Source organism: Trachemys scripta, chromosome 1 (assembly GCF_013100865.1).
Source record: "Trachemys scripta elegans isolate TJP31775 chromosome 1, CAS_Tse_1.0, whole genome shotgun sequence".
In the NCBI taxonomy this organism is placed as follows: domain Eukaryota; kingdom Metazoa; phylum Chordata; order Testudines; family Emydidae; genus Trachemys; species Trachemys scripta.
In genome coordinates, this window is record NC_048298.1 from 60,682,157 (window position 1) to 60,706,430 (window position 24,274).

At 42.0% G+C, this 24,274-nt stretch overlaps 1 protein-coding gene across 1 annotated transcript in view; it reads right to left on the bottom strand.

The window, feature by feature from the left end:
- Positions 1 to 12,396: 12,396 nt before the first annotated feature.
- The window catches only part of WIF1 (WNT inhibitory factor 1), a 59,780-nt gene continuing 47,902 nt past the window's right edge, over positions 12,397 to 24,274 (bottom strand). Inside the window, exons 6-10 of the mRNA XM_034770643.1 lie at positions 23,640 to 23,735; positions 20,685 to 20,780; positions 16,827 to 16,922; positions 16,123 to 16,218; positions 12,397 to 13,194 (exon numbers count right to left, since the gene is read on the bottom strand). Coding sequence (XP_034626534.1) covers positions 13,073 to 13,194; positions 16,123 to 16,218; positions 16,827 to 16,922; positions 20,685 to 20,780; positions 23,640 to 23,735 — 506 coding nt within the window. The 3' untranslated portion in view covers positions 12,397 to 13,072. The remainder of the gene's footprint in view (positions 13,195 to 16,122; positions 16,219 to 16,826; positions 16,923 to 20,684; positions 20,781 to 23,639; positions 23,736 to 24,274) is intronic.

A 24,274-nucleotide genomic window follows, 5' to 3' on the forward strand; every position in this document is an offset into this window, starting at 1 on the left:
AGTGTCTGCCCCATGGAACTAACAATCTAGTGCAGACATAAACACATCATCTTAGGCACTGCATAGGAATGTGCGTACCTTGGTATGTATGCTAGAAACCGCTGAAAAATCAAATCCCAAGAGGAGGATTTGTATGACTCCGCCATGATCCTGGCCTCTGAAGACATATCTGGAGAAGGATTAAAGCACACTCTTTTATATCTATTATTTATATACACAGTAAATGTTGATCCAAGCCAAAAATGTACAGTACTCTTTTTAAACTGAAGATTGTGATGTTTTATTTAAAAAAAAAAATAACCTGGGCTTTCTGAACTTTAGAAAGTCACAGAGGTAAGTAATAAATCTGCTCAAAACTGCGCTCCAGTGCATTTTGAAAACACACAGTGCTCTTAAACAACCCATTTGTTCTATGCATAATTTAACTTTGCATAAGAAAATAGTTCTAAGGCACTCCAGGCATTTCATTTCTGACTGCACACGTTTAAACTCTGCGCACAAATACAGCAGCACATGGCTTTTTAAAAACCTTCTTGTACCTGATGATACAGTTAATTGGGATGGGCAGGGCATTGCGTACATTTTCCATTAGCATTCCATTTCCGTTTCTGTCTGAATATTTTGGTTGTGTTCTAAAGTTTGCATAAAGGTGTCTGGCACCGATGCCTACCCCCAGACAATAAGGAATGTGGGATTAGCAGAGCTTGAACAAAATCTTACTGCTGAAAGCCACATGCAAATCTCTGGGCTGATAGATTAGCAGCCACTCTGACAGCAAAGGCTGCAATAAAAAAAGAGACCTCTTTTAACTAGTTGCCTTTTCATAATGGCAATAACACTTTTTTTTAAAATAATAAAATTCCATTGCTTAAGAGGTTGTTGATGTTCTAACAATGCTCTTGACATTTGGCATTAGCCCAGCACAGCATGGCACGTACCCTTTGGTGTCTCTTTGCCTAGCCAAATATGAAATTATACAAGCAGCATAACATCTTGGGGGTTTAATCATAGTGCAGATCAAAGCTCTTCTACTGATGGAGCTGGGTTGAAATTTTTGCAAGAGTTGTGAAGAGTAAAATCTGAGACAACGCAGTCAATCCAAGCAGAGCCTTAGAAATAAATGACACATTGACCCAGGGGGTGAAATTTCTCTCTGCTGTAGCTCCATTAAAGTTAAAGGAGTTATCCTGGGAATGGATGTGAGCCTAGATTTATAAATGGAGCCTGTAGGTAAGATTCTCTTCAGTACTGGACAAACACTACAGACTAGGGTAGCTTGAGAGGTGAAAGGGATGGGAAAAAACAAATCTATGCAGGAGAGACAAAGCAGCAGCAAATGACTAAATAAGAATAGCCAAAGTTACATTTCAGCTTGGATCCTACAGGCACAGTATCAGCTGGAACAGTTTTGGAGGTTTTATTACCTTCTTCATCGCTCAGAATCCTTTATTCCTTGAAATGCAGCCGAAGCTGGAAAGAAAACAATGGGAAGACACGTCCACAATATGAACAAAATGTACCAGGTTCTGGCAAACTGTCTCCTAATACCAGAAACAGCCTGAGCAGCACCTGTTGTAGATTGAGGTGCAGTCTTCGCTATGATTGAAAGCTTAAGAAGGTTGCTTTGTGAGAGGCAATCCAATTACGGTGATAATTCACTTTTCTGTCATAAACATTCTGCTCTGAGAGTGAGAGACGGCCCAGTTTATTCTTGGTTTAACTCCATTGGCTTCAAAGGAGTCACACCAGGATGAATTCAGCCCAATAAATTTAAAATAGACCAGAGGGACTCACCAAAAAGATGAGACCATTAATAGAGGTTTAAAATTGCTAAACAAAATAATTACAGTAGAACCTTGGAGTTATGAACACTTTGGAATTGGAGGTGGGTCATAACTCTGAAATGTTTGTAACTCTGAATACAACATTCTGGTTGTTCTTTCAAAAGTATACAACTAAACATTGACTTAATACAGCGTTGAAACTTTATTATTATGCAGAAGAAAAATGCTGCTTTTAATCACCTTAATTTACAGAATTAAGTACAGAAACTGTTTCCTTACTTTGTCAAATCTTTTTTAATCTTTTCCTTTATTTTTTAGTACTTTACATTTAACACAGTACTACACTGTATCTGGTTTTTTTTTTGTTTTTTTTTTGGTCTCTGCTGCTGCCTGATTGGTACTTCTGGTTCCAAATGAGGGGCGTGATTGACCAGTCAGTTCAGTCTTTGTTGTGAGTGGAATTCACCTTGCCCAGAGGGCCAGCACATGCCCTGTGCATCTCTTAAGCCCTATTTTAAGGGTTTAAGTGAATCTTAAGAGGTGCTATCTATCCACAATTGACTTAGGACAGGAAAAGCAATTTTTGGACACTTTGGGAAGGTTATGTATGTATCACATTGAAAAAGACAGTCAATCAAAACTCACAGTTTTTGTTGACAGGTTTCAGAGTGGTAGCCGTGTTAGTCAATTGTTGTTGAGATCACTTTGTATAGAACCTTGACCATATTAGGTCAACAGTATTAAATTTGTCACTCAGCCATCACCATAACATAGAAACAGGCAAGTGAGAAGGGTTTTTTAAAAGGTACTGAAACAAAAGTTACAATATTAGTTCATCCTAAAGCATCAGTATTTTGGTTCCCCAGGGAAGGTGATGCTAGCCTGTTGTCTCACCTTTGCTTTGGGACTCCCCAGAATGCTAATGCCAATGATCTATTTTTCTGCTTTGTCTGCTACTATAGGAGTTGTTTTCACTGCTCTGATTTTATCTTCCCTGAAACTACCAACAAGATACTAGGTTGCCTACTGTGAGTAGGATTGTCTTATTCTAAAGCAGCAAGGAGTCTGGTGGCACCTTAAAGACTAACAGATTTATTTGGGCATAAGCTTTCGTGAGTAAAAACCTCACTTCTTCGGATGCTTATTCTAAAGCAGGTGACTCAACCACCATTCCCGAGTTATAAACTACACCGTGCTGGAGAGAGTGTTAAATAATCATTCATGCAACTCGTACCACAAAGACAGAGAGCTGTGGGTATCTCTGATAGCCATTCAAGCTCCTTCTAAATATCTTGTTTCTATTTTGTTTCAAACTCTGAGCAGCCAGTATGACTGTAATGAGAGGAAGGGTGGCCCTGTGGGTAGGGTGTTGACTTGGGTTTGATTCTCTACTTTGCCACAGACTTTGTGTTACCTTAGTTTGTCTGGGCCTTAATTCCCCATCTGTAAAATAGGGATAGAAGTACTTCCTCCTGTGACATTCTATGTCCCAAAGCAATACCCTGGCACCCCCATATTTACCATGGTGATATGATTATGATATGTATTGTGCACAGTATGCCTTGTAAGGTATCATTCTAAAAGTCTTCATCTGTTAAACATTAATATCCTGTTGAATTGTATGTGCTGTCGTTGTATCTGAAGTTATGAATATTGACACTGTACCATGAAATAAATGTGTTTGCTCCTGGAGTGAAACCCACAAAGCAGTTTACATGAAGTCTAGCCAGCACATTGTGGATGAACCATTCAAAGTAATGGCCCATTAAGAAACAAGGCCATAGAAGAAGCTTATCCTCACCTGATGGGCTTTCCTGTGCACACTTCAGCCTGTATATGAATAATGGTTGCTAACTCATTGAAGCATGCAAGGGTACGTGACTAGATCATGTGATATTAGTCGCCATCTTGTGCCTGTACTTTTCCACAAACTCTTTGCTTAGAACAATGACATTTCCTCCACATGGAAGAAGCTATAAAAGTGACAGCACTGGGCCTCACTCCCCCTACAGCACAACACCTGGAAACACCTCAGGAACAAAGACTGAACTGGGACAGGGGGTCCTCGGCGGGAAAGAAGGAATCCGAGCCTGTGTATGGAAGCTCAGTGGACTGTTTGTACCATCAGGGTGAGACACTACTTGATTCAAATCCTGTCTAGTTTATAGAACTTACATTACAGTTTTGTTTTGTTTCTTAGGTAATCTACTTTGATCTGTACATTTATTACTAAAAATCTAGCTTTCTGTAGTTAATAAATCTGTTTTATATTTTTTTACCTAAAACAGTGTGTTGTTTGACGTGCAAAGGGGAAATCTGCTCAGGCACAGGGCCTGATGCATTGTCCTCTCCACATTTAAGGAAGGGGCAGACTGGGTAATAAACTTATACTTGTCAGGTTTTTGACCAGGGCAAAATGGTATAGCTCTGTGGTCCTAGACTGGGGAGCTGTGGGGGGCTGGCTGGAGCCTATTGTTAGTTCATGAATAGCTAGTGAAAGCATTCGTGTAACTGCAGTTGGGTGTGTCCCTGTTTGTGTATGGCTGTATAAGTGCAAGTCCTGGAGAGGATTGCAGCTTGTCACAACATCACAGTGTGAGGGGGCCCAGACTGGCATGCCAGAGGGCTCAGCGGATCCCCAGTTCCAGGTTGCATCCCGGGGAAGTCCATCACACCTCCCTGCTCACAGGGGTGTTGTGAAGGTGAATATATCAAAACTGTACGACAGTACTGGGGACCAATTAGTCCCTTAGATAGATGTGCTTTGCATTGTTCATTTTCTGCCAGAAATGTAATCTTGCTATCGCTAATTTCTTTATCATTATGAGCTCCCCAATCTCCACCCTTACCAAGGCTTCTGGAGTACAGATGAGGGAGGGCCAGCAACCTCCTCAAGAAAAGATTCTGAACCATCAAAAAATCGTGACTGTACTTTGGATTGGAAAACTCTAATTGCTGGGGAAGAGGTCAACACTCACAGCTTCCAGGAAACCTGAGGGCTCCCGTTACTAAGTTTTGGATTCAAATGGGCCTGCCTCTTGTCCCAGACTGATGGCTAATCAGACACATGTGGCTATGAGATGATTTGTTCTAAATCATGACTGTTAATTTTCCATATTCTCTCTTGGGGGTGATATCACCTTAGTTTTTACTCCTGTGATTATTAATTAGGGATTCTTTGTGGCAATGGAGTAGCCTAGGAAACACACAGGCTTATCTGAGTTTGGAAAAAATAACATACAGGGTGTGATCATTAGTGTATAGCTGAACAGCAATAGGATATCCCTTCATCCTGGTAAAAAGAGAGTTCACTTTCAACATCTCTACCGCATTGTGACATAACAGCTACATTGAAAGGAGATGAGCAAACATCCCCTGTCTCACCTTTCTGGAAAGTGTGAAGACTCTGGTGTAGTCTCATTTCTCCCAAGCCACACTCTGGGTTTTGTTATACAGATGTCTAAGGAGGCACAGCCACAGGACCAACCTCTGTCTGTTACCTCTTATCCCAGAACTTTTGCATTTAAAAGAGTCAAGATCCATGAAAGCTGCTTAAAGCTTCCTAGGGCAGGTCTTCACTACGGAGGGGGGGGTCGATTTAAGATACGCAAATTCAGCTACGCGAATCGCGTAGCTGAATTCAACCTATCAGAGCCGACTTACCCCGCTGTGAGGACGGCGGCAAAATCGACCTCCGCGGCTCCCCGTCGACGGCGCTTACTCCCACCTCTGCTGGTGGAGTAAGAGCGTCAATTCGGGGATCGATTGTCGCGTCTCAACGAGACGCGATAATTCGATCCCCGAGAGATCGATTTCTACCCGGCGATTCAGGCGGGTAGTGTAGACCTAGCCCTAGTGTGGAGCTGTTGATTTGAAAACAAAATGGTTCAAAGTGCTCAGTTCTCTGCCGTAGCGCAGCCCTCTCTAAACTTTGCCTGTTCCTCAAGAAATAAGATTTCTTGGTCTGCCCAAGAGGCTGGCTAAGATTTGTAAAGCTACTTGTGCCATTTGGACACCTCATTGTTCTTAATTTTAATGGCAGTTGGGGTCCAAATATCTTTTGAATGCTAAATCAATCCAGATTAGGTATCTATAGAACTTGGATCATTTCTCTTCTACACTTTAAAGCTGGGTGCTATGGCAGCTAGAACCCAAACACCTGGGATAACTAGCTGTGTCCCTGACGGAAGAAAATAATTATTCATGGTCAGGCATGCACCAGTCTGGCTAAAAATGGAAATAATGATACAGGAGTAAGAGCCTCATCTGGTGCTTTGCAGTTAATTTACAGTCAGTTTGTGCAGGGTTTCCTTGAAGGCAACAGTGCAAAAAGGCACTGTACTCATACTGACAAAAGTGTTTTTACAGCCCAGTGGCCATCTCTGGCCAAATGGACACATCTGTCTCTTAGCTCAATATATTCTTGGATAGAGAAGATCAGACTCTTGATGAACAGCAGGGCATAATGGGATGATAATGCAGATGTCTTAAATATGAAGCAATTTACTGAAGACACCTTTTAGTGAATATCTCCCATTTTTCAATTTCCTAGACTGTATTGCAAGCCGAGATTTTGGAGTGGAGACATAAAGGTGTAAAGTTCCAAGGCAGTAGTAGCTTGAATCCCACATCGCTGTTGTAAATGCGCTAGCTTACATTTTTTGGCAATGCTACCCAACTACAAACCTCCCAAATGTTATTAAAACATGAGTCCCTTTTTGTGAATGTATGTCTTAATTAATCCAGTTCTTTGGGTTTTTTTTAACTGACTTTCTCATACATATGCTTTCTACCCCCCACAGATAAGAGATTTTTAATAATTTCTTGTCTACTGACAAAATTGTTTCCATCACCCTAATAGAATTCTTTTATAGGGATTCCAGGTGATTTAGTGGAACTACTGGTAACAGACAAGCTGATAAGCTGCACACCGCCTGCTGCTAAATTCATCCAACAAATGTCAGATATCTTTTTAATTTTCCTTTGGGTTCTCAAAATATCATAATTTTGATAGACGGAAATGTTTTTGGATATGCACCATAGAAATCCTTCTAAAAGCACATTGTAGCCTCGGGTCTTAACTTTAAGCGATTGCCTTGGAAGATTGTTATGGGCTATATGAAATAGAATATGTCAGAGGCTGGCTTTGTGTTAATGTTGTTGTCAAAGGTAGTGGTTACATATTTGCGTGTGGGTGATTTCTTTTAGTTCGGAGCTTTTTTGTGGTAATGTACACACACTGGATGACGTTGAGAACTTTTCTTGGGTAACAATTTCAGTCATGCTCCATTTACGATGAATGACTTTTCCACTAGCACAAGGCTCCAACGGCACGGGTGAAACTCAAAAAAGGAGCACTTAATTCTTTGGGAGCAACAGCAAAAGTGTTTCAGTCTGAAATAATAAGCGTTCATCATTTTTATGGACATAATTTATAAGAGCTCTTTAGCAACTGCATTGAAAATGCCCATGGCTGAAATGCAAGGAGGATTCTTTTGGTTAGTATGAATTCAACCCTTTTAAAATACTCCTTTTCAAAAGCTGCACATCTGGGGAGACGGGGAGTGAGGGCCATGTAACAGCAGACTCACGTGTTCATCGCTTTTACAGTTTCATTCCCCTTTGCCTATTTCACCTGGAAATGCGTCTATCATTCCAACCCTCTGGGCAGTTTTCAAATCACCACTTTTATATGAAAAATGGGCCTGTCACTAAAATGTTCCCTTCATTCTCACAAATTTTGAATTCCTACCACCCCCTTGCCCATACGTACATACATACCCCCTCGCATCCTCCACCCACCCCCAGCTAAAGAGCAGGACAGTCAACATTCAGTTTTAGACCACTGAAAGGTTTAGGGTCCCGTGTCTTACAAACCATCTGGGCTGGAAATGATTGCATTAATATCACTATTTTAACTTTATTTTTAGTTTTCTTACTTAAGTGGTGACAGTACGCTCTACTGTACAAGATACAGTTAAAGACACAGGGCCAGATTTGTAAAGGTGTTTCAGGTACCTAAAGATGCAGTAGCTGCCTAATAGATTTTTTCAAAAGTGCCCAAGTGCCTAACGCCCGTTGGAATCAATAGGAGTTTGGCCCCGGTCTCTTTTTAAAATCATACTAGGCACCAATCTGCATCTTTAGGCATCTAAAGTACATTTACAAACCTGACGCAATTACAACCTAAAACAGAGAAAAATACCCTGGGAGACTCAGCTGGTTTAGCATGCGTGTCTGTATTAGGAAGTGATGGGATGATGTTGACATGAGGTTACAGTTGTGATTCTCACAGGACAAATGGATTTTCGGACAGATCTGAGTCAAGAGTGGGAGGCAGCTTGACACACTGGGTGACAGAGGTTATTCCACGCATGAAAGGTGGCATGGACTGAAGTACTAGGAGAGGGTTGGGCAAACTACAGCCCGTAGGCCGGATCTGGCCCCTCAGGGCTTTGGATCCAGCCTGCAGGCTTGCCCCCCGTGGCGCCGCGGGCTCCGTGCCGCTCTCGGGGGGCGGGGAGGGGGCAGAGGACTCCGTTCGTTGGCCTTGCCTCCAGGCACCGCTCCCTGCAGCTCCCATTGGCCGGGTATGGGGAAGCTTCGGGGGAGGTACCTGGAGGCGCGGCAAGGGCAGCATACATGGAGCCCTCTGCTCTCCCCCTCCCCTCCTGAGGGGCCGCAGCGCTTCCTGGAGTGGCGTGGGGCCGGGGACAGGGCAGGCGTGCAGGAACCTGCCCTGGACCCGGTGCGTGCTGCTGCCACCCCAGAGCCCGAACCTCTCCTGCACCCTGCCTCCCAACTCCCTGCCTTAAGCCCCCTGCCTGCACCTCGCACCCCTTCTGAACCCCAACCCCCTGCTCTGAGTCCACTCCTGCACCCTGCACCCCAACCCCCTGCCCTGAGCCCCCTCATAGACTTCGCACCCCTCCTCTGCCCCAATCCCTCGCCCTGAGCCCCTTCCTGCACACCGCACCCCTTCCCTAACACCGTACTCCCTCCCGCACCTCAAACCCCTGCCCCGGCCCTGCATACAATTTCCCCACCCAGATGTGGCCCTTGGCCCAAAAAGTTTGCCCACCCCTGTACTAGGACATGAGTGGGAGACTGGCATCACAGACGTTAGGATGTGATGAGAGAAGTGGAGACATAGGCAGGGGTTTGATTGGGCTGAGCCTTGAAGACATGGATGAGATACTCAGCTGAGATTTGGTAGGCAAGGGGAGAGCTAGGGGACGGGGTCTGAGGAGGGGGAGAAGGGTGTTTGCTACCACTCATTTCTAATGCTGTGGCGCTTATTTGGCTTAGACCTGGTATGTCACAAGATACTGGATTTTGAAACTGTATTCACATTATCTCTAGAAAGCTATTTTACATACTCTTTAGATGTTTCTATTATTTAATAATTTCTCTTCCTCTCAGGGCTGTGCAGTTGGACTTGTGGTGCAATGAAATCTGAATTTACAGGTAGCAGGCTATGACAGGCTCACTGTTTGATTTTTATTAAATCTCTCTCAATTATTTCTAAAACTGGTTTTTCTGTCAAATATGTAGCATATGCCATATGCACAATGGTGTGATGTGGAATGAAGGGTCTTACTTGTAAGTGCTGGGGACGAGCTGGTGAAATGTGTAGGAGTTGGAACTCGGGCCATCAATAGCTTTTTACCCTGTTATATCCTAACTCAGTGTATGTACCTGAGACACTGTGTAGTTAAGTGCAAAACCTAATAAAACCTTAAATCTGGATTTCAATTCTTTAATTAAACTTGCACGGAATACATTTTTCACTATAGACTACTTAAATGAAGAGAAAAAACTGTTTTGTCTAGGTACTTTTCATGTTCCTTTAATCTGTACTTTTACAATTTCCGTGGCAAATTCATGAGTCAGGTGTGATACAAAACTCTCTCCTCTAAAGCCTTATTTTTAGTCCCTGTCGACCTTGCAGAGCAACATATGCCCTTGGGTGATGAGGCTCAGTTAGCCATCTGCTGCAGCTTGTTCAGAATACAGCAGCAGGGTCTGCTTGCTGGTTTAACCAATCGTGCTGTCCTCTCCCTCTGCCTTCCCACAAGTTATTTAAACTGGTAGTGTTGATGGTTAAAGCACTGCTAATAAGTCCAGCCTATACTCAATACCTCCTCCTTGAGCTTTGATCTGGTAGGAATTTGTATTTGGACACCACTTGCCACTCATTCTTCACTTTCTAAAAAACAGCCTCAAATCATTTCCCCAAAACATTCCCTCCCGCCTGGGCAATCACCACTGTTGTGCCTGACATTTATCACTTTTCTCTCCTGCTCGACTTTTGGTCTGTTTTGAATTTTAAGAGGGTGGCTTATAAAAAAGCCAAGGACTGACTGGCAGCAGAGCCTGCACACTCCTCTCACCCCCACAGCTGGGCTCTCTAGCTCTGGCTGAGGCTAACACAGACTGGCAGGGCAATAGGGGAATTTTGTACTGTTTGTACCTCTTCCATACAGTGGACAGCTTTCTAAAAGGAACATTTTGTTTCACCACAATCAGTAGCCTCCAGGAAGGGGGGAGGTCTTCCAGCTGCTCCGGAGCCACGGCTGTAGGCCATGGGGAGAGTTTGCCTTGCAGAGTTGTTTACAGATACATTCCTGTTCATAGCAGGATTACAGGACTAGGCAGCAAGGGATTCCAGCTGTGCTGCTGCAGCTAGAGGGTGGGTTGAGGTGTGCACACATGGCCATGGGCCTTTAGAGGCTCTCTGTCGCTGTTGCGAGCTCTGGCATCACATCAGCCTGGTGGGGAAGCTCTTCTGCAGTGGGAACTGGAGTACTGAATCTTTTCCTATGCCTAGCTGCTCTGCTCTTTACCTTTAAGCACATAAGAATGGCCGTACTGGGTCAGACCAAAGGTTCATCTAGCCCAGTATCCTGTCAAGCTAGCCCAGAGGCTTCAGAAGGAATGAACAGAACAGGGCAATTAGTAAGTCATCCATCCCCTGTTGTCCAGTCCCAGCTTCTACTAATTAGAGGTTTAGAGACTCCCAGAGCATGGGGTTGCTTCCCTGACCATGTTGGCTAATAGCCATTGATGGATCTGTCCTCCATGAACTTATCTGATTCTTTTTTTTAACCCAGTTACACTTTTGGCCTTCACAACATCCCCTGACAAGTTCCACAGGTTGACCGTGTTGCGTGAAGCAGTACTTCCTTATGTTGTGTTAAACCAGCTGCCTGGTTACTTCTTTGGGTGACCCCAAAGCTGTTCTATACCCCTAATTACTTTTGTTGCCCTTTCTGCACTGGTACTGCTGTACATGTTTTCTTTGTTCTCCATCTCCAGATGGCTACACTCTGTGTCAAGAAGCATGAAACTGATTTTTGGCGCCCCGATATATTACTGGGCAGGAGGAGTTAACTCATGAAGACAGACAATAAATGGGCCTGATCCTACAGTCTGTACTCATCAGTCTACAGGAGTGTTGCCTAAGTAAGAGCTGCAGAATCAGGGCCCTTTGTTATAGTTCTTCCATCATGAATCAATCCCTCCTGTCCATTAATTTTAGCCTCTAATGTACCGGCATCTTGTTCAGATGTTCTGGTGTGCAGTAAAGAGTGGGGCTGTGCTATGTTTCATATGATTCTGTACATATACAGCCCCAAATGGCATCGTTTTGTAACTATCTCACATTGCAAGCTCTCTGATGAGCAAGGTCACATAACGAGGCACCCATGTCTTGCTCACTTTTTGAGCACAACAGAATATGTAGGCATAGTCTCTCAGCAAAGAGGTGTCATCAGGGACGAACCACTTACTCATAGTCGCCCTTCCTAAAGGAAACTGAAGCGCAAATTAAAGCTGCCCAAGTGTTTATATCCAGACTCTGTGCTTGCAGGGTAGAGCACTAATTACGATACCAACAAGCTAAATCTGTATTTGTATTTCTATTCTACAGATTCCCATTTACACTAAGGCCCCTTTACATGGCCAGAGTGATGCAAAGGGGCCTTAATGTTAATGAGATTCAGGCCCTACTGTTTTTATTAATGCATGGATCTTTGGGGCATGATCGCGGCCTATGCGGTTAAGCTCTGTGTACCACACATGCATGCGATGTAGAGAGGAAGGGAGAGAATAGGTATCTGTTCATTTGTTTCCAATTTAAAACAAAAACACTATCCGGTAACCATAAACAAGGAGAGAAACACATGACAAACATAGTGATCTTAAACCCACTTCGGTGAGCAGTGTTTATACTTAGTTCCTGAAAATCCATGGAGTGTAGTAATAGCACGGACCAGGGTTCAGCATGCATAGTTTGCAGTGCAGGGGGATAACATGAACATTCTCTTGAGAGATCCTGTGAAATTATTGTGGAATCTGCCATTTGTTGCCATCTCCTCCTCTCCAAAGGCAAAAATGTGCTCTTTTGAAGCATTTTTATAAGCCCCAGGGTTAAATACTATCTGTCAGGGACGATGTATCAATATCTGGGGAGGGGGAAATCAGAGAAAATAGGAGAGTTGGGGTGATTTCCCTATTTTTTAGAAGTGGGATCTAACTGCCCTAGAGCTCACATCCCTTCAACATGTCACTAGTGAAATTATAACAGACCACACACTTCAGCCCTCAAAAAACTAAAGCAGCATCTTTATTTTATACATAACAATCAGTATAAAAAGTTTATTACATAAGAGCTGTTTTGTTTCCAATATATTATATTGCTTCAAGCCAATGCAAAAAAGTTCATACATTATAGTTCTACTTTGTTTACAATATATTATATTGTTCAAATGCCATAGTGTATATTTAATACAGAGCACTCTGCAAAATTGTTATGACCAACAATATTGCTGTATGGATTTTTTTTTTTAAATTAGGAAACTTATTTGTAATCGTTCTAAGTACATGATAGTAACAATGCAAAAACAACCCTGACTGTTGCTTAGGCAAACTCTCTAGTCATCAGATCAACCGAGGGCAGCTTCTACAAAATGCTTCACTTGGAAATTGTTTCATTTTTGGAAAATATTTGCAGCTACATAATCAAAAAGGAAAGTTTAAACATTACTGAAATATAGTACAAAACACTGTCCAAAGCACTGAAACAAGAAGCCTATATAATCGTGCTAAAGAAGGATTTATAAAACTTAAAAGGAATAGTAAATATCAGCTCAGTGGTTTATAATGAAGCTAATAAAATTCAGGCCAGTAATCTTAACTGTAATGAACAGCATTTTAACATTCAACACATGAAAGGTTAATGAAGGCTATGAACTTTGTGTAACATAAAACGTTTCAGATGTTTGAGTTCACCAGATATAATTGGATTCGGGTGGAACATGCCTCTCTTCAGCCTTTTTAGGTGAAGGCGTGTGCTGTCTGTGCTTGGGGTCTGTTGGCCTCAGGGCACTCATAATGCTGGCTCCATACCCTGAAAAATTGAGAAAGAAACTACAAAAGCAGACTCCTGGTTCATTGTTAACATTTCAAATTGAAACAGTTTTTCCCATGGGAACGGAGGGAATTTTAATACACATCATACAGGTGCCCACAGGAAAAAATGGGTGCCATAAGACAAAAAGTTAATCATGACAGGATGCCGTCTCTCTGGCTTTTACCGTAAGGCTGCCTTATCACAGAATCACTGCACTACAAGTATACTTAGGGCTATAGTACTGCACTGGATTCACAACAATGTTTGATGGACAGAGAGTCAAAGGCAGCCCTTAGAGATGAGCTTTAAAATGGTTTTATTGGTTTGCTGAGCATAAAAATCCCAGTGGAGAATGTCTGTTAATTATGTGCACTTTACTTCGCTTTAAAGCCAAATACAAAGAAAACAAGAATGGCAGCAACAAACACCCAGAAAAATAAATTAAGGATCTGAGATACGTTGTTTCTGAAACTGAAAATGGGATAACAAGTATCAGTGTTGTACCTATTCGTTTACCGTTTCATTTACAAATCTAATTACAAAACCTCAAGAGGACATGACTTAAAAACTGAATTTCAGGGTTGCTTTATTTTTTTACCACTTCTCTTTAAGAATATTGTTGGAATGAATGGCTTCTCAGTACAACTGTGCATGGAACTTTTAAATCAGTGGTGGCAACTTTTCCTGTTGTGACCCGCCCCCCTTTACCAGTATTGGAATCTGTTCATGCCCCCTCCTCCATTACAGCACAGTTGGCTCAGCAGAGGAGCTTGGGCTGAAGGCATAGCTTGGGGCTGAACTGGGGATGAGGGAGGAGATGGAGCTAGCAGAGGGGGAATGAGGACTGAGCTGGGCTGGGGGTGGTGGCTGGGGGCAGAGCAGGGCTGGGTGGTGCTCTCTCCCTGCCCCCTGTGGGGGCTGGCCTGGGCCCTGCCGTGCACCCCTCTGAACGTTCCTCAGCACAGTTTGGGGACAACTGTTTTAAATTGTGGGGATTATTTTAATCTTTGTTTTATAGCCATTGACTTCCATAGCCAATGAAGTCGCCCCTAAAGTAGCTACATTTTTTCTTTCTTTGAAATTAAACATGAGTCTGACTGAGAGATACTTGGTTTTATTTGCAGAGTAAAATGAACTCAAGCACAAAGGACCCTATGCATAGTTTCAGTAAATTCTACTTAGGCTCTTAATACAGAGGTGAATTCTACCCAGGGTGGCCCCAACCTGATGATTGCAAAAGGTGTTTTGCCTAACTAAGAACTGCAGGACTATAGCCAGTCTTTAAACCAACGTATTTATTAACGAGGGCTTCAAAGCCCTTGGAACAGACACTAATGTGTGAATACTGAATCCTTGTACCATGGCATGCATGCTACACGTTTTTTGCTTCTCTGGGGGCAGTAAAATGTATGTGCATTCACAATGAAAAAATGCTCACTTGCTAGCTGGTAGGTTAACTTTACAGATGTGTTAGAAAAAGATGGCATTAAAATTGATAGTGATTTCCAGATACTTGATTTTTAGCTATACTGTGTCTGTTGTATGTGTTAAAGTATTTATTCTTTTGTCAGGGAATGGCATAGTTAGGCAAACAAATATAAAATCCAACATCTTCTAAACTGATTCCCAAAGCCTTAATTTTAAACCATAACTCATTCCTGTCAGAGTATGTTTTGGCTTTATAGAAACACTCGTCATTATTCTCTGATGCATTTTAACATGCACACCTTTCTCTACCCAATGGATCATGGACATCTAAAATAATTTTAAATTAGGTTGTTCAATTTATACTATCATGTAGGTTCATGTCTGGTGGATTTATTAAGCATATGGCATTAAAAATAAATTGTTCTGAAATTTTCATTTTTACTATCTAATAAACTGGAGCAACTTATATCGGTAACAAATATGCTAATTTTTTCACTGCCACTTTTCAAATTAACTATTGATAGCAAACTAATAATGTTTACAGCAAACATATATCTTATGAATGGTTGTATCAAAAAAGTCTCAATACTTCAATTTGTTGTTATTATAGTACTATATTTTATGATATATAAGGCTGAATTGGAATTTGTCATCTGGATCTAAATTGCTATTTCAAGTCATTTTATAACTTCTTGTTATTGGGAATGGAGATTATATTAAATATGGAGATCTTAAGGATAAATTAATTCCTGGTTTAACTCCACTGAAGTCGTCAGTTGCCTATACATTGCACTAGGTGTCAAATAGATCAACAAAGGTAACATTGTGATCAACAAATTTTGGAAGCTTTAAGTTTGGTTTAAAAACAAATCAATTAACACCCCTACACACACCTAAATTTTAACCTGCTTTAAAGTTGGTTGAAAATTGGAGGGAAGATTTTGCAAAAACGTTGTCTATTTCTCTGAAATTTTGAAAAAATCCAATCAGCTCTAAACCCCTATGTAATATATTTGTATTTACAGAAATGTCTATCCAGTGTTCTGAAAGCCTGAAGTCAGTGGGAATCATGTTGTTAGAGTAGTGTGTGCACAGCAGATACAGTAGGGCGCACTTTCCGAGATTCTCATTGACCGCAGTGGGGTTTGGATCAGTCTCACCGCATCAGCAGAACATAAATTAGGTCACGTAGAAATTTTCTCTATACCAAATTTTAGAATTCCCAATAGGCAAAAAAGTGAGATTAATCACTGTAGAGTAGTTTTGAATTGTTTTATTCTTTTTTTGTAATTAATATACAGTTAACAAAAAGTAAGTCTTGAAAATGTTTGGGATAATGATTTGTATGTGTACATTTTAAAAAATGAAAGGATTATTAACTAAGGAGAGTGTTTTGTTTCTAGTGATTGTGTAGTAGCTTTGAGCCAGCCATTTATAAATGGAAGATGATATGTGAAAAGCTCCAGTATGGATTCTCAGAGCTTTGTTCTCACTTACTTTTGTTGCAATGTCTTCCATGCCAGCCTTCTTTGCACTGACATTTGTTAGGTTCCACACAGGTTCCATATGATCCACAACCAGGTTCACAGACAGCTGTAATCAAGTGAGAACATGAATTCAACTTCCTTACATTTCACTCAGAGATAAAGTTACATAGTTGCTTTCCCTGCTATTCTTTAGAATGTTAGTTTTGGCATGGCCAAGGGCGCTAGCAGTAAATCTATAATTTTAAATTGACTGTGTGCAGAATTCTGAAAATAACTTGCCCCACTACTGAAATAAGTCCTTATTTAACTCTCTTACGTTGGTGCAAATCAGGAGTAACTCTATTGAAGTCAATGAAGTCAGTAAGGGAGAGGAGAATCAGGCCCATAATATTTACATTCATAAAAAGGTAGATTTCCAGTGGTATTTTGAAATACCAGAGTATTGAAATGTTATTATCCAGAAACATTTGCTTATTATACTGATGTGTTACTGCTTTAAAGAAACTCATACTATTGAAAGGTTTGGTTGTTTTTTACAAGTTCTTTGTTTTACAACCACCCCCTTAACATCAATAAATGAAGCATGTCCATGAAGTAAATTAACCTGAGCTACCCTGGCAACACAGAGTTAGTGCTGATGTTGAGTAATAAGATACTGTATTGCTATCACAATGATCTTATAACAAGGATTGATTGAGTAGAGTTAGTACTTACGCTTTGAACAAAGTTCTCCTTGGTAACCTTTGGAGCACTTACATTTATTTTTACCGGTACATTTACCTCCATTTCTACATGGCTGTTGGCATTTGCCTAGAAATAGGAAACATGAAAACAATGGTCTTAGTACTCCACTTATGCAAAAATAATTACAGGGAGAGGGAGGAAGATAACTGTTTTAAAAACACACTTTGTGTTTGAAATATTCATTGGATCATATTGTTAAAAAGTCTTGTGTGTATGCAGTAGAGTCTGTAGGGGGGCACTCTCTTACAGGCATGGGAAGTCTAGTTTTCCAAAGATTTATATGCATGCATAAGCAGCTTGAAAATTGGGCTAGAACTGGGCATGGCCTCTGAGTGTCCACACGGACTTTGGCTACACTCATAGCACTGGGATTTTGAAGAGGGAATTCAGTGTGCCCTCTATGAGTACTGCCCACTTCTCCATACCCTCCTAGGGCAGCTGCAGCACAGTGTCACTGTGTCATCATTTTGCAGCTAGCTGCAAGGAATATGAGCTCAGGGTCCAGGCAGCTGGGCACAAATGAAAGAAACAGGGAAGGGATACTAGGGCTTTCCTTAACAACAGGATACTCAAGAACTGAACAAATGTTGCAAGTATTTGCAGGAAATAAACAGGTTGGCTTGGCCTGTCACCTTACAGTCAGAACTGTGTGTACTCTGTAGATGCTGTAGGATCCATTCCATGCTGCAATTTACTGCTCCAGAAACCAAGCTTTCATTTAAAAAAATGTTTCTAGTTTCAATGGTTGTGAAGAAAAGCTTGAAAATGTGAACTGAATGTAACTAAGGCAGTGATGTCTACCTGAGTCTGCAGACAGCCTGAAACTTGAGTTAAAATAGCCGTGAAGGCATGGCATCCTGACTTTTAACTTAGGCTTTAACTCAAGCTGCTAACCCATCGGGCAGCCTGGGTTGCACTTGAGTTGTTAACCTAAGTTAAAAGCTGAGTTGCCATGTTTTCATTGCTATCTTAACCCAAGTTAGCCAGCACGGGTTAGCTAAACCAAGTTAAGAACACACCCTTTTTTTGCAGTGTAGACATACCCACAGATTAACTGTGGGCTAAAATGTCTTCTTGGAATGGAACAAAAGCTAAATGCTATGTGCTGTGCTATGTACATATCTGTTAGTGGAACAGAAACTAAGACTGGGAAATGGAAAAAAGGAACAGCTCAGTTGGTGAAAGGAGGAGAAGAAATAAAAAAGAAAATTACTACTCGCCAGTCTCAAACTGAAACAGTAATTAGAGACAATGTATAACTACAGTAAGAAGAAACCCGAAGGACTTGGAGAATGCTTGTTAGTATTGCAAATTACGGTTAGTACATTTCCCAGGAGTTTTAGAGAGGGACTCAGCTATTAAAGGATCTCGCAAAATGTTTAAACAATGTAAACGGGGACGGGGGGAACCCTATTTGCAATCCTCTGAAGATGGCTTTCTGCCTAATGCAAAGGTTTTCTTCCCCTGTTTATTCTGAAACCTCCATGACTGAATGTAGCTGGCTCTGGATCTAAGGAAATGGAATGAGATTTGCTTCTCCTCTGATGTTATAAGCCTGGTCTAGCATTTTTTTTAGTCTCCCACTGTTGCACTAGTACTGGTGCAGTGCCGCCAGGCTGGCAGCAGCCATCAGCATTTCAACGACCATGGCCCTGATCCCAGAAAGACCTAGGCATGTGCATAGCTCTACTTGCTCCTACTGAAGTCAACGAATTTTCAAGTTAGTTCTTAACATGTTTTGATCCTTTTTTCTTTATATAGGAATTGATTTACTACCCGGATTTCCATCTAAGTCAATGGGACTACTCATGTGAGTAAACCTGCATGTATACCTAAGTCTCTGCAGGAGTAGGGCCCATCTCACCTACATCTGCCCTGGGTAAGGTTAAATGACACTATGGTTAAAAATTCCAGAGGCTGGTCAACACTAGAGTGGCTGCTGCTGCTACCAGTCCAGATTTACTAGTGATAGTACACCAGAAGGAGATTAAGAGAAGTGCTAGTTTTGTCACAACCTTAAAGGAGCAAGCAAGATACACTTTTAAAACAAAAAAAGGAATGAAGACTGAGGAGTATCCTACTTGTGATTTGTGTTTCAGGTAGATCCGGATTTGGCTGGCACCTTGCTATATAACTGAATACTGTGCTTTTAGAAAGACGTATTTTGTAAGATGTTGCCACAGCAATGGCAGATTACAAGAGATTTGATTTCCAGCCTACAAGCAGGAGGTTTTAGAATACAGAGGAGTTTAGTTTTTTATACCCATGTTTGTGTCGGTTTAAATGGAATAGCCTTATTTAAATGTTCTATAATACGGCTCAGTATATGAATTAAAAAAAATACATAAGCTACTGACAAAAAGTATGAACTGCCCACACTTTGGGTCAAACCCTGATCAAATTCATGTGATAAGTTCCATCAATGTCAATCTTTTCTCAAAGGAGGGAAGGAAGGGGAGAGTGCCAAGGTTTCACATTCAGACTTGATGTAAGCAGATGCAAATGTAGTGGAAATCAATGGAGTTGTACCTGCTTACACAGCTCTGAGTTTGGCCCATAGAATTAGAATGAGAGGAAAGACACTCATACCATAACAATGTTGAAAGACCACTTGTTCATTTGCGTAACTATAATAAAACCTTGATGCTTCCCACTGACTTTGATTTTGATGAGATAAACTGATAGAAAACAAACTGTGTAGCATATAAAGATAGGCAGGGGTAATCTACAAAACATTTGATCTACATGCGAATACTGTGCCAAATTTAAGTCTTAACACATTCTGATTCTTTTTTCATTGTATAGCAATTGACTTATTACCATCTTCTGTTACTGCACTGTTTGCTGGCCCTTATTTCCATCTGTATATTGAGATGGTGAGTTAAGTTTCATGTCTGTGGGAGATATACTAATTTGATTGTTTGTCTAATGATGTTAAGCATTCAAAGAAAAAAATATTACAAATATAAGGCCAAACTCTGTTTGCCTAACTCATGTGCATAGTTCCAAAGAAGTCACTGAGATTACCTGCATGAGTAAGGTAAGAAAGATGCAGCACGGAATGTTGTTAGAGGGATACAATGCAAAAAGTATAAGTTGTGTGTATGTTTTCAAAACCAAAACACTGGCACTCCATCCCAGCATGGGTTGCTACTAAATTAATCTAATTTAACAGAGCTATGAGAAAACTCTTATCTTAGGCTAAGCTAATGTTTGACAGCTGGCGTCCCAGTTTTGTCCCAGGCTAGCTGCTTTCCACCTGCACCTTTACGCAGAACAGTTAGATTGACTAAAGACTGAAATATTTTGAATGGCTTTGATGCTAAACATCTGAAAATAGCACGTCTATTGATGTTTGTGACAAGAAGTTTTCAAGCTGCCATGTGAATGTAACTTAATACTTTCAACTGAAGCTGTCAGTCCTTTCACTCCTAGGTCCCTTTCCCCCAATACCAATTAATATGTCAAGCTCCATACTCTGCTTTTAGAATCTAGAGGCTCAGTTCTAATCTCACATGCAGGAGTGTAAATTGCTGCAGACCTGGCACACGCATATGGTGTTGACTGAGCGCTCATGTAGCTAGGGTTGCTGCTAAATCCATGGATTTGTTTAAAAAAATAAACAGAAAATGAGATGATTAAACAATGAATTGATACTCATCAGCTGTGAAGATTGCAAACACAGGCCTGGCTCACTCTCAGAGGGTCCCAACCTGCCGTTTGAGAACCCCAGCTGTCAGGCAGCACAGAAATGTGTCACTTGATCTTCCAGCTACTGTAACCGGAATAACCTTGGTTTAAGTGAAACAATGTAAAGCTGAGACTCACTAATTTCACAATGGTTTCCCTCGAGTCCTGAAGGACAAATGCATTTTCCTAGATAGAAGCAGGTTCCTCCATTGAAACAGGTTGTTGTGCAGTTAGCTGAAGGACATAAAACAAAAGATGAAATAATTTTACATTAGACATATAATTTATACTCTAACCACTTTGGCACTCATCTGAGAGGTTGGAGACCCCCGTTCAAATCCCTTCTCTTCAGGCAGAGGGGAAAATGAACCAGGGTGTCTCACATCCCAAATGAGTATCCCAAATGAGTATCCTAGGCTAAGGATTATAACTGAGGTCATCTGTGTTTTGTGTAGAGGTAGGTGTGCTCAGATCACGCCTGCCTGACAGGGCCCTGCAGGTGAGATAGGTGGGGAATGCTTAGGTAATGCTTGGCATGAGAAAGGCACTTGGATGCCTGCCCAAGGCAGCAGTGCATGCACTCAGTCGCAGAAGCCTAGACACCTAGGGAACTTTTACAGCAAATGTTTAGATGTCTGGTGAGTCTGGGTTTCTACAGGGCTAGAAGGCAGCTGAGCAGCAGTTTGTGGATCACAGTGGTACCTATGTCTAGGGTGTCTAAGACCCTTTGGGGATCTGGGCCAAACTCCTTTACTGAGGACTAAATACATACTAAGCCAAATGGATTCTGTAAGCACAAGGGACTATAATTGCATATCTATCTGCAGAATGTGGGTCTAAAATACTTCCTTTAAAACATGACTTTGTTACAAAGCTCGTTGAAGACCTATTGAATTTACTAACCAAATGTTTTGTATAGTTTTGTGTTCTTACACCTTCTGTGTGATGGACTATTTAGATATATTTCAGTAGGAAATTTTGTATTTTTTAAATATCCAACACTTCTGGGATGGTGAATATCATACTTCCTTTACTGTTTTTTATTGATACACTAAGGTCATTATATCAAAAAATATTAAATGGAATAAGTTACTTATTTTTTAATCTGTCCAGATGCAACAAGTTAATGCACCAACCTTTCATCTAAGGAAACCAAGGTCCAAATCTTTATTCCCACCTCCACCAAGCCACAAATGGAAATGAATTTGCTGGCCACTGCTACAGTCCCTCAGGGAGCCAACTAAGGAGGTAACGGTTGTGTACATTATATATTATTCATTTAATGTACATGAGTGTTCAAAAGTGAATGTAAGTTGCACCTACCATCTGGTGGTTTATACATGTGTAATTTGCACTACAATGAAAGTCACCTCTCAGTTTTGGCCATGTTTTTTCTTATCTTAACATTAGCGCGATCGTGTGAAGAGGCCCAGGAATGAAGTAGCAGAGATGTACTAGGCTGGATATAAAGTGCTGTAGTCATAAAATTCTGTTAATATTGTGATGTGGAGGATGTAGATAGACACAGAAAGTATCATAGGTGTACATATGAGGTCAGACAACATTAACAAATGTCTGAGGGGACACTATCATATATAGTCCTCTTGTCAGGATCTCTGCAGCACTGTACCATACAGCCAAGAGTACCTTATGACTAGGGCCCTACAAAATTCACAGCCATGAAAAACGCATCACAGACTGTGAAATTTGGTCTCCCCCCATGAAAATTGGTCTTTTGTGTGCTTTTACCCATGGGCGGCGGGTATAATAGGCCAGGGGAGGGTTAGGACTAGTGCCTCCCCTGGCACTGCTGTGGCTGCCGGACCCCCAGTTGTGGGGTTTGGGGGGGAGTTTTTTATTTATTATGCCCCATGCAGGTTCCGGGCGGCTGAGAAGGTGGTATGTGCTGTTCAGCTTCCAGGTTCATCAATAATCTCCCTGGACTCCAGGGAGTTTACTGATGAACCCAGCAAGCTGAGTAGCAAATACTGCCTCCTCAGCCACCCCAGAACCTGCATGGGGAATATCAAAAGCTTCTTCCAGACCAGAGATTCCAGGCAGCTTGGAATCTGGGAGGGGAGGTGCGCCATGGCTGCAGCTGGCCCAGGACTCCTCTGGGAAGCGGGGCTCGGGGCTTTGGCTGGCCCAGGGCTCCAGCCGTGGGGGGGCGTGTGTGTGTCTTGAGGCTCCAGCCGCAGGGCGGGGGCGGGGGTTGGCAGGTGGAAGGGGCGGAGCCGGGGCTAGCCTCCACAAAGGGGGCCTCCACAGGCCGTCCATGCTTTTACTCTATACTATACAGATTTTATGGGGGAGACCAGTGTTTCTCAAATTGGGGGTCCTGACCCAAAAGGGAGTTGTGTGTGGGGGAGAGTCACAAGATTTTTTAAGGGGGATTGTGGTATTGCTACCCTTACTTCTGCGCTGCTTTCAGAGCTGGGCGGCCGGAGAGCGGCAGCTGATGGCTGGGGACCCAGCTCTGAAGGCAGTGCCCTGCCAGCAGCAGTGCAGAAGTAAAGATAGCAATACCATACCATGCCACCCTTACTTCTGTGCTGCTGCCTTCTGAGCTGGGTGGCTGGAGAGTGGCAGCTGCTGACTGAGGGCCCAGCTCTGTAGGTAGCAGCGCAGAAGTAAGGGTGGCGATATCATACCATGCCATCCTTACTTCTGCACTGCTGCTGGCGATGGCTGTGCCTTCAGAGCTGGGCTCCCGGCCAGCAGCCGCCGCTCTACAGCTGCAGAGCTCTGGAGGCAGCGCCACCGCCAGCAGCAGTTAAGAAGTAAGGGTAGCAGTACCACAACCCCCCCTACAATAACCTTGTAACCCCCCCAACTCCTTTTTGGGTCAGGATCCATACAATTACAATACCAAGATATTTCAGATTTAAATAGCTGAAATCTTGACATTTATGATTTTTAAAATTCTATGGCTGTGAAACTGACCAAAATGGACCATGAATTTGGTAGGGTCCTAATTATGATCCACTACCACCACTGTGGGGAAATCAGCATGCAAGAAGGTGGGATAGGGACTACAAAGGTAGCTGTAGCTGGTGGCTTACAATTTGACTGCTTTTTATTCTATACTGTTACCTTTATCACAGTTGACGCCATAGAATCCAGGAGGGCAGATGCACAAACCTGGTGTGACACAGAGCCCACCATTCATGCAGCGGGACGCACACAAAGCTAATTTGACAAGAGTGAAAGAAAACAAAATGCTGGCATGAGGGAGAGATGAACATGCCAAAATTTGATACAGGATTTTATATAACAGTCATTCAAAAAAATCAGTAATAAGCAAAAATAGTAGTTTTCAGACAACACTTTTCCTCCTTCTGCTTAGTATAACAAGTCAGCTTTAAAATATAAAATAGCTAATGCAGAAAGATGTTTCATAATTATGCGCATAGATTATAGTGGTTGAAGTAACACTGTAAAAAACTGAAGATTGACTTTAGTGTTCATCCTACTTAATCTGAACACTGAGAGCAAAAATTGTCCCTTACACAGATTTTTCCCAAATTGAGGACTGAAAATAGCGAATTTGGACTCATTGAAATATTTCAGTGGTGTGAGTATGGAATTGGTCAGGGTTCAGTCCTTTGTAGCTATGGATCTTGGGACATCTGTCAAGGCCAGGGCCATCGGTACAGCAGTCCTGTGCCTCCACATTGCCTCGAAGCTCCCACAGCAGCATGGCTTTTTCAGGTGCTGTGCTCTCGTAC